General features: G+C 58.1%; 1 protein-coding gene across 1 annotated transcript; it reads right to left on the reverse strand.

The window, feature by feature from the left end:
• Positions 1-8,561: 8,561 nt before the first annotated feature.
• Positions 8,562-10,171, reverse strand: HMX3 (H6 family homeobox 3). Its single transcript, XM_006879878.1, has 2 exons — positions 9,787-10,171; positions 8,562-9,229 (listed from the first exon to the last, which is right to left on the reverse strand). The coding sequence occupies exons 1-2, from the start codon at positions 10,169-10,171 to the stop codon at positions 8,562-8,564; spliced, it is 1,053 nt and encodes a 350-aa protein (XP_006879940.1).
• Positions 10,172-10,490: the final 319 nt, after the last annotated feature.

Here is a 10,490-nt window from a genome sequence, read left to right on the forward strand (position 1 = left end):
GGAGTATGTGTCCGCCAACTTTCCCATCGCATAGCCACGGTACGGGGAGCCCACCTGCACCACGGTCACGGGCCCTACAGGGCAGGCGAAAGTCCTATATGTAGAGCCAGAAGATCCTGGTTCGAGTCCCAACGTCACCACTTAATGTGTGAACTTGGACAAGGCTGGCCCCAGTTAGAGCGTCACTGGCATCATATGTCATGTCAACTTGTCACAAGTGTATCCCCTTCTATTGTGAGGACCACTTTAGGGTAAAAATGTGCCCGAAGGCCTAGGGTATTAGGATCACATAGTGGGGCCTCCCTTTCAGAGATGTTTGTCGACTGGCCTACCGCCCACCAGTCTCATAAGTGAATCTCGGTTTTTGGTAAATAATGAGCATTTAGAATTGCTGCAGAACCAGAAGGAGGTGGGGGTGAGGAGGAGAGGACAGGGTCTTAGAATAGTGCAGAGAGAGTTCTAATCCTGGCTGGGTAACTTGGCCAAGTTATGGAACTGCCAGAACCTCCGCGTCCCCACTCCTAAAACCGAGGAGAGCAGTGACTTCTGTGCACTCAATGCCAGGCGCTCAACGCGCCCCTCTCTGAGCCCTGCGTCTCGCCCTTCGGTTCCTAGGTCAGCTGTTACCAGATTTCCAGTTGACAGGAGCTAACCAGGGGGCCACAGTCAGGGAAGGAACGAAAGCAAGGTTCCCAAGCTGGTCCTCAGGGCCACTAGACAAAGAGGTTCTGAGAATGCTGCCCCCAGGTCAACCCCAAATGTGGCCAGTGCTGGAGAGAAGCTCTAACGAGTCCCCAGAAATAGCAGGTGCGGCGCCATGACGCTGCATTTCCTGGCGCGGGCGCAACGCGCCCAGGTTCTGGAGTAAAGCGCTTATAATATCATTAGCCTAGGCCAGTTCCCAACTGCGGCCCAGCCCGCGGTGAGCCTCTCCCTACTTAACTCCTCCGAGGGCTCGTTAATGGGCTAATTGATTAGGAGTCGGCGCGCAGCCGGGCTGGGGCGGGGGCCTGCAGCCGGGCTCCTGGCGAGGGGCAGGTGCCCGCCTCCGTCACCGCATTAACCTCTTCAGGGCTCGGTGGCGGGGTCGAGACACATTACAAATGGTCAGCTTTAATCATGGTGTCAGCTCATTAACCCGGAAGGACCCAGAGCTGAAATACAATTTGCGCGCCCTCCTTCACTGGGCCGGGCCACGGGATAGCCCGTCCCGCGCGCGCCCGCGCTGCTGGGGGGTACTGGGAGGTCCTAGAAAATAAATCTACCCAACTGCTGGGCCCGCATGATCTAGCCAAGCTGGACGCTTTCTCAGGTGCGGGGCCAAGGGATCCCGAGGGAAATTGACCAACCAAGGCCAGAGCTGATTAGGACAGGGAGCGGGAGGAACTTTTCCTGAGCTAACAGATACTTGGTGCCAGGAAGGTGCTGGGCCGCCGTCTTTCTTCCCTTTACCCTCAGTCCCTGTGAGGCAGCTTCTTCGCCCCATGTGCAAGCGAGGAACTGAGGCTTGGAAAAAGGCCAGGAGTAGAAACCAGATGGACGCAGACGGTCGCCTTCACGGCTAGTCTCACTCTCTAGGGGAGAGTAGTGGCGTTGAGCTTGGGAAAGGCCGTGGAGAAGACTGCCACAGGGCCCAAAATGAGCGGTGGGTGGACCGGGATCCCCCATCCCTTCCGGAGAGGCCCCTGGTAGAGACACTTCTACGGTGGCGGACAGCCCTTGGGCGGAGCCCAGGCTAGAGAAGCAACTAGGACTTGTGCTTGGGTTCTAGCTTGGAAGTCCAAACCCCGGAAACGGTGCGGTACATCTTCTAGACTTAGACTTAATCAATCTCTCTCTTTCTCTCCCTCTGTCCCTCTCCCCCTCCTCTTCTCCCTCCCTCCCTCCTTTCTCTCTCTCTCTCTCTCTCCAGAGAGGCTGGGCAGCAGAGTCCAGGCAGACCCGACGGACACTCCCCAGGTGTCCCCCTCCCGCACCCCTGAGCCCTTGCAGTCGTAGATCTCCCTCTCCTCTGACCATCAAGACTCGACCACCTCTTTGGGCACCTGGAGGAGGAATTCTTGAGACTTAGAAGAGGCGAGGTTCAGACCTCTCTTCTGGGCCCGGCCGCTGCAAAGTTGTCTTCCCGGAACCCTCAGTTCCAGAGGCCAACCCCTGCCCTCACCCTGATGCCCTTGAACCCAGATAAGGCTACCCTTAAACTAAATATCCGCCCCCCACATGCGCCTGCGGCTTCACCCACTCCGCTGTCCAACTTCACCGGCCTCATCCAGGCGGGTTTCCGCCCCCTCCTCGGCTGTGGGATCACGCCCCCCGGCCCCTGGAATCAGGCCTAAAATGGGGCCCAAAGAATTATAAACTTTCCGTGACTGGAAGGACGCTTAAAGTTTCGGCCCTGAGATTAGGCTGCTCTATAAGGAAGCGGCCCAGAGCGAACTCGCCGAGGTGCCTAATAAAAATTGATCCTCCCTGCTCTGCGGCAGTCGGGAAATGGGCTGGCTGAGCCGGGGTAATGGTGGAAGAAGGCTCCCTCCGAAATGACAGATGAAGTCATAAACAAGTTTGATCTTGGAATCAAGCTTCGATAAATATTAAACACAGCCTCCCCCACCCTTTCGCGGGTGGATTATGATATATGGCGCGTCCAAACTTTAAAATAAGGAAATACCAGAGAAAATGATCTCAATAAATTTTCTAAGTATAAACGTTGATTATGTTTCGATTTTCATTCAAGGGCCTCTGCTGTTCGTTCTTTGGTGCAAATGACATCTTGCAATAGGCTTTTGGGGAAAGAGCTCCCTATTTGAAAAAGAGCGCCCCAGAGGTGTACAATTTATGTAATCTGCAGCTGGAAAATGAATTGTGTAATTTATTGGAAAACAGAAAGTCATGAAGATTGGATCGGCCTAGCCGAGTCCCGGCACCCCCCCCCCGCCCCCATCCATCAAGTTCCAATTAGCAGCCTAACCAGAGAACTTTAATGGGTTTCCAATCTAGTGGCCCTGATAGACTCATCAATTCCTCTGGGAGAAATTAAGAAAATCGACCGCCCCTTGGCGACGCAGTGTCATTCCTTTCTGCAACTATATGTCAAATTAAAAACACAATTAAAATTTAAACTGTTTCAATCAAAGGGTGCCCTGCAACCTATGTTTCACTTAATAGAACTTTGATGAAAATCTGATCCTTGCACTCCATCACCAAGGGGGGTCAGGCAGCGGAAGCGCTCACAAGGGAGGATAGTCTTTCTATTTCTTTAAGACATTAGCTCTCGGGGGAGGCACGTCAGGTGACGCCACCTCGCCACCTTGGCCGAATGTGCGCCCAGAATCTCTGGGGCGCCCTGTCGCTCTCTCTTTGCCTTCCTTCCTAGGTTTTTTTTTTTCTTTTCCCCCCTCTCCATCCATCGCAACCGTAAGGAAGGAAGCCCTTGGGAATCCCTCGGACCCAGAGGTTGGTTGGTTTCTCTCCATAGAAGGTGTGTCCTTCGAAGAGCGGCCAAGGACCCGCCCTGGACAAGTACCACTCGGTCAGGGAGCTCGTCAGTGAGGCAGACAGCAGCCTCCTTCTGTCGTTTGCCTCGTAGCTCAGAAAATGCTTATACTCTATTGCGATCTTACGGGGTTCTGGAGGCGGAGGGACGAGGAAGAATTCCAGACGGAAAATGAGGCCCAATGAGGGCCAAGCAGCTTGACGCATGCAGCACTGTTTCCTGCAGTCGAAGCTCCCCACTCGAGGCACCTCCAGGACACTTTCGCCGAAGTGGCACGCGAGGATGCAAGTGCACCCTACATGTCAACCCGAGATGCTCGGGCAAGGCACCCTGCAGAGCTCCGAAGGCCCTTGGCCTCGTTATCTTTGCGCCCTCAGCCTCTGTTCTGCTACCCAACTGTTTGCAGGTCAAAAGGTCAACACCATCCTTCCTGCACTCCCAGATGGGCGCACGCGCACTTAAAGGCCGGAGGGCTGCACGCTTCCAGACACCCACGCCCAGATGCACCCGAAAGCCCGCCCGGGAACGCCTGCAGGCAGCGCTGGTGCGCTGCGCACGGTGGGCGGGGAGCCCGGGGAAGAGCCGAGCGGGGCGCCCCTACGACGCCACGTGGACGCGCGGGCGCGAGTCTCGTCCCTCGAGGCTGCAGAGCTGAGCTCTGGACGCCAAACTAGGATTCCACTGGGGCTCAGGGTTCCTCACGCCACGACTCTGCGGAGCATGGTCCAGTAGGGGGCCTTCTCAAGCTGCTTGGCAGAGGCTGGACCCTCAGAGCCCCTCCCTGGGCCAGTGGGCTGCAGAGCACGGACCTCGGGGAGAGCGGAGCCGAGAGAGGGGCAAAGAAGAACGAGGTGGGCAGTGCGCGCCCCAGGTGTTCAGGTGTCTAGGCGATAGGCGGCCCCCAGGAGGCCTGCGGGTGACGTCTAGCGGGGACATTTAAGGCTGCGTAGTCCTCAGGTCCTCCCGGTCTCAATCCTCCTACTTCATCCCACCCGGAGCCCCAGAGCGCACCCGCGGAAGAGCAGGGCAAATCTCACCAACCTCTAGGCCTTCTCTTTCCGCCTGGCCCCGTTGCCTTTGGCACCCAGTGGCTAGGGGCAGTTTATATCTGTCTTGCTGTTTGCTATACACATACCCGCTCTATTTACTACCAAATAAAAGAAATACATCTGTGTTGCCAACAGAAACAGCTTGCGTGTCGGTTCTGCTGTCTCCGAGGTGCGCAGGGTTGCAGCACCCGTGCAGACCCTTGGTTCCGAGTGAGGCCCTGGCCTATGGGACTGTGGGGTCCACTTTGGGCTGATGGGAGGTTCCGTTAGTTTTTCCTGGTAGCTGGTGAGGAAAGGAGGAAGCCAGAGGTTGGGATCTGTGCCACGGGGCGTGGGCAGCCACCTGCTCCGGGTCAAATTCTTTCCTGAAGGTGCTTCCTGTATCCCTTAGCTTGGGACCATCAGAGAAAATCAGGGTCACCTCAAGGAAGGTGCGCATGACTGGGCCTTTGCCATAGCTGTGACGCTAAAGACACGTGTGGATGGGGAGTCAGAAACCTGTGGCCAGCTGTGTCTGTTCGGACACGTCACTGCAGCTGTGCGCCCGGATGTGTCTAGAGTGTGAATTGCGCGCGCGCACACCCTGTGCCCCATTTGCCTGTATATGCCTGGGAGTGCAGGGGGTGCAGAAAAGTCCTGTCCATGGCAGATAGTGGAGTTTGCAGTTCCTTGGTTTTTTAGTTTGACGTTTGGTTAGGATTCAGAACCAGAAGGATCTGAAATTGGAATTCGTGTAGAGAAAGCAAACGCGGCCTGATCGACGCAGTGTTTTAGCATAGAGGTTGGAGGGGGGTAGGGAATCCCAGGAAGTCGGCACGGCATCCTCACTGCCTCAAAGGAGCTCTTTCCGCTGGGCGAGCGGTTCCCAAAGGGCTCCAGGTAATCCCTGAAGAGGGACCTGCAGATCAGGGGCTCTGGAAGGTGAACCAGCCAGCTCTGGAACTGTGACAGTCTCACCAAGTCCTCCCGTGGCCTCTCGTGACACTAAGGCCTGAGGAAGAATGTCGCATCTAGGACGCCATAGGGAGCTGCTTCCAGGCTCAGCAGCTCGGACCTGGGCTCCACTTCTACTCTGGAGCTAGAGTTAATCCGACCTCCGCCCCGGGCAGGAGGGAAGCAGAAGTTTCCCGCCTGGGCTGGCTTCTTGATCACCCTTGGAGGTGCCCAGGTCACCAACTGGCACGCGCACCCTCGCACCCTTGGGGAGGGCTGCCTGGCGCTGGGCAGTGGGGCTCGCCGCCGACAGGAGGGAAAAGGAGGCGCGGGGCAGCGGGGCAGGACAAAGAATAAGGATGCCTGTGGAAAACCAGTTATTTCTCGACTTTGTAAAGACCAGGTCAGTCAAGAACCGTTTTCCAGAATCCAAACACAAATAAAGAAGTCTTTTTCTGGGAGCTTGATAACATCGAGTTCTGGCTGTAAGAATCTCAGAACGTGTTTGCTGTTGCAACATTGTTTTTAATGAGCTGTTATTGGCCGGTCCCGCGGTTAGTACTGCCAACAGTCACAGCCATCGCTCTGTTTGCAGGTAACACAAGGCACAACATATTTTGACCCCGAATTTCTGTTTATTTTTCATTTACGACACATACTCGCGTTTTTATTCCAAACCAGAGGGAAATAAAGGGAGATCTATCTTCACCGGAGGCCAGGCTAAATTTTACCATAAATACGCATGCCGGTTTATTTGGGGGCGGTTTTCCATCAACAGAAAACAATACTCGACGTTTCAGCCAGAGTAGAATCAATTGAGTCGATTGAGTTCGAGGACGAGGGCACAGCACTGGGAGCAGACAGGCGCGCCGGCAGGCCCTCCCCAGCGGATGCGCCCTGCGCCAGGCTCTCCGAAACCTCTCGCCGCGTGCGCCCCAGCTCTCCAGCTCTCCCCTGTACCCCAGCTTCCAAATCCCCTGCGGGGACCGGCGCCTTAAGGCAGGCGGCTTCGCGGTGTTGGTAAGGGGCGCACAGGCCATCTGCTTCCGCAGGACCTGCGGGTGGCCTGGTTCCCGGCCTCGTGAAGCGCACTGTGGACACAAGGGCAGGAAGGCCAGAAAAGCCTGCTCTTGAAGCGTTGAGCTCCGCTGGGCAGAGAATTGCCTGGCTTGGAGGGGGACAAGGTCCTCCCTGTTCCTAGCACTTGCCATAACACTGGGCCTCGCCCTGAGCCAAGCCACACCCGCGGCAGGTCTCCAAGGCTTGGTCCCTAGGGTTGGTCTCCCGAAGCTGCCCCTCTCAGCCAGACTTCACCGCTTCTCGTCTGGATCCCGGAGGCCACCAGAGTCCATCGTGCTCCCAACCCGCTGACCAGTGCCTCGGGAAGGGTTCGGTTCTGCAAGGCTCGCAGCCTCGGAGCGAAAGCGAGGCAGAAGCCCTGTGCCAAATGTGCCAACACCAGCCGCCGCGTCTCTGTTCTCCAGACCATCCCAGATAAACCTGGGTCCTCACCCATTCCGCCCACACAGCTCCCAGGTCGCTGGGCGTTTCAAGTTTTGGGGGGAGGGCGGGGCAATGCCAGAGGGAAAGCGCCGCTGCTCGCGAACAAAGCCCCCTCTGTCCCCGCTGGACGGTGGAAGGGCGTCCAGTCCAGGTCCCATTCGGCCCGGGGCACGGAGGCGGCGCCAAAGGAGGCAGGACACCCGCTCCGGAAAACCTTTTCCCAAGTTACACACTCTGAAACACGGAAGGCTTCGCTTTTTCTCTCTTTTTTTAATTAATTCAATTTCACGACAACATTCAATGTAACAATATTTTGTGGGGTGGGCTGGGTTCCCCACCTCGTTTGTTTTTTTTTAAAAAGGGGCTGACTCCGGGCAGAGGTGGGAAGGTGAGGGGGAAAACAAAGCGGTGTGGACAGAAAGAAAACAGACTGGGTGGCGGCCCGAGGAGCCCTGCAGAACTGGGGGTGAACTTTACAAGAAATCTGTACATTTATCAAATAAGTTAAAATTCTCCTAAATTGATTGTCCTTCACTTAAAGCGCTCCAGTACACTAACGTCCTCCTCTGAGCACGCTACCTCTCCTGTTCTCCCTCCATCCTTATTCTCAGCTTCCTACACGAATAGCCACGAGGATCCACCGAAAACATCTGCTTCCCTCCGCCGGGAGCGGAGCGGCTCGCAGGAATGTCTGTACAATATTGCACAGGTCAAACGCACAATAGCTACCGGGGTCAGAGGGGGAGGCAGAGGAGAGCGTAAGAGACCCACTTTTTTGTTTAATATCGAAATTACTCTCGAAACAGGGAACAAAAGAACAGTAGCCATATTTGGATAATAATTTACCAACAAGTGAGACTTCCTAAATAAAATACTACTAATATATAAGGCTGCTCAAAACGGGTCAGATGTTAAGCTGTTTCCATACACAGAATTCCAGTTTGGAGCCGTCTGTTCTTTTTAACCATTTCGTCCGTGAATTCCTCCGTCACAAGAGGGCTCAATGGAGGGGCAATGGCGCAGACCCCTCCCCGTGGGGTTCCCAGCGGGGGCCGATTTAGAGTCTGCAAACTAGGGAGGCTGCCTGGTGGGGGGACCACACCCAGAAATCTAGACATGAAGGTAGGACCACAGGAATTCTCTCTCTCTGGACTTCTGAAAATACTTCCATAGAAAGTGAATAAACCAGAGGGATTCTTATCTCGCGCTTATTCTCCTTCTATAAGAATAAAACCCAAAAGACACAGCGCAGTGCAAAATTCGGGTGTGTGTGGAGGACTGGACCATTTACAAAAACCTTCAGCCGAAAGATTTGACCCGGAGATTTTGTTTTCTTCCTCCTGCCTCTTAACATAAACCAAACCCAAAAGTAAGAGGGGAAGTGCCTCAAATCCAGCTGGATGAATTGCACGAAAATGCACCGTAAATACTTACAAAACTTTACCGGCTGGGGGAGCGGGAGCCGGATCTCCCCGCGCCCGAGCCCCACGCTCAGAAGGCCGTGGACGCCTTGTCCCTCCACCCGGCCCGCAGCCCGGCCAGTCTTCTTGGGGCGCGCGCTCCCCGCCTCCCCTGGTGGGAGCTCAGACGGGCCGCAGCAGCGGCACGGACGAGACCACCGGGTGCGAGTAGTAGACCGGGTGAGGGAAGGTGAGCAGCGGCTGGCTGACCGGCACTGGAGCGCCCGCCGCCGCCGCCGCACCCTCGGCCGCCGAGTTCTCGTGGTAGAGGATGGGCACCCGCACGATGCGCTGCGCCGCCGCGTGGCTCAGGTTGGCCGCCTCCAGCTCGGCCGCCAGCTGCCGCTTCCACTTGTTGCGGCGGTTCTGGAACCAGATCTTCACCTGCGTCTCGGTGAGATGCAGCGACGCGGCCAGGCCGGCGCGCTCCGAGCTGCTCAGGTAGCGCTTCATGTCGAAGGTGGACTCCAGCTGGAAGACCTGGCTGCGCGAGAAGACCGTGCGCGTCTTCTTCTTGCGGCACGCCGGCTTCTTCTCGGGGCTCTCGGCGCCCTTCTTCCAGTCCTCGGCGCCCGGCGCCCCAGCCGCGCCCACGCTCGCCCCCGCCGCGCCCGGCGCCGCCTCGCCCTCCTTCTTGCCTTCTTCCGAGTCGCTCTCCTCCAGGATGATCTCGTCCGGGCTCTTGGAATCCAGCTCCTTGTGGTCCGGGTCGGCCTTGAGCAGCGGCTCGGGGGAGTCGCGGTCGGTGCCCGAGGCAGGGGAGGAGTCTCGTAAGATGACCTTCTCCGAGGCTGCAGAGACAGACGGACAGACGGGGACACACACACACACACACACACACACACACACACACACGGCACAGTTTTCAGTGGGGTTTGGAGACTAGGTGACAGTCCCCACCCTGATTCTGGCCTCTCTCCTCCTCCCAAGCCTGACCAGGGTGGAGGCCTGCGTCCGGGGACCCTTTGGAGAAGGAGGGCCAGCGACAGGGACCAGGGGCTGGGGATGGTGAGGTCACTTCCCTCCTTGCCTCAGCTCCTCAAGTAGGGGCGCCATGGAGAGTCGCCTCCACTCCGGGGCTGTCCCGTGGCTCCCTGACTCCAGCCTTAGCTCTGCCCACCTGCCTTCTCCCGACTTATGCCCGAGGCCACATTTTCCCTAGTGACGCCGCGCCCCAATCTCCGACTTCATTTCTCCCCAAGGGGGATTTGTGCAGGGGACTGCACCCGAGCGCGCGGAAGGGGGTGCGGGCAGAGGCCAACAGTAGTCCCAAAGTAGAGGGGCGACAGCGCGGGGCAAGGTTTGAAAGGGAGGGGGCGGCAAGAAAAGTTCAAAGAAAGGTCTTTACCTTCGGGTCGCGGGAGGAGGCCGCCGGCGGGGGTCAGGGTGTAGGGGTACCACCAGGCCGGGGAGCGCTCCAGGTAGTGCGCGGGCAAGGTAAACCTCTGCGCCGGGATCTCAAAGCGAGGGAAAGCCAGGTCGCCCACCTGCGAGAGCGCAAAGCCCGCGGCGCCCTCCAGGGCCCCCTTGGCCGCGGCAGCGGCGGCAGCGGCCGAAGCCGGCGCGAAGAGCGTCCGTGGGGGCGGCTGCGGCTTGGGGGCCGGCCGGTGGTGGTCTCCGTTGAGCAAGTTTTTGATGGAGAACGGGGACTCCTTGGGTGCGGGCGGCGGGGGAGGTGGCTGTGGGGGCTGCGCGCTGGCAGCGCCGGGGGCGTCCGGCCCAGGCTCCGGCATGGTCCCCTCTCTCCAGGTCCCCGAGAGGGAGGGAGCAGGACAGACCGGCAGCCGGGCGAGCAGGCGGGAGGCCGGAAATCAGACCATCCGTGGAACTCCACTACGGGGCGCAAAGTCGGGGGCCGCCCCGGGCGGGAACGGAGCGGCCAGAGGGCGGGGTGAGGCGGCGGCCGGGGCGGGCGCGCATGGGGGAGGGGACGCCGGCGGGGAGCTGCCGGGCCGCGGCTCGGAGGGAGCGAGGCGGCTGGGCGGCTGGGCTGCTGCTGCTCGCGGGGAGGAGGCGGCTAGAGCCGTCCGCGGCTCGGGGCTGCGTCAATCC

Source organism: Elephantulus edwardii, unplaced genomic scaffold (assembly GCF_000299155.1).
Source record: "Elephantulus edwardii isolate Elephantulus edwardi_28Jun2011 unplaced genomic scaffold, EleEdw1.0 scaffold00006, whole genome shotgun sequence".
Lineage (NCBI taxonomy): Eukaryota > Metazoa > Chordata > Mammalia > Macroscelidea > Macroscelididae > Elephantulus > Elephantulus edwardii.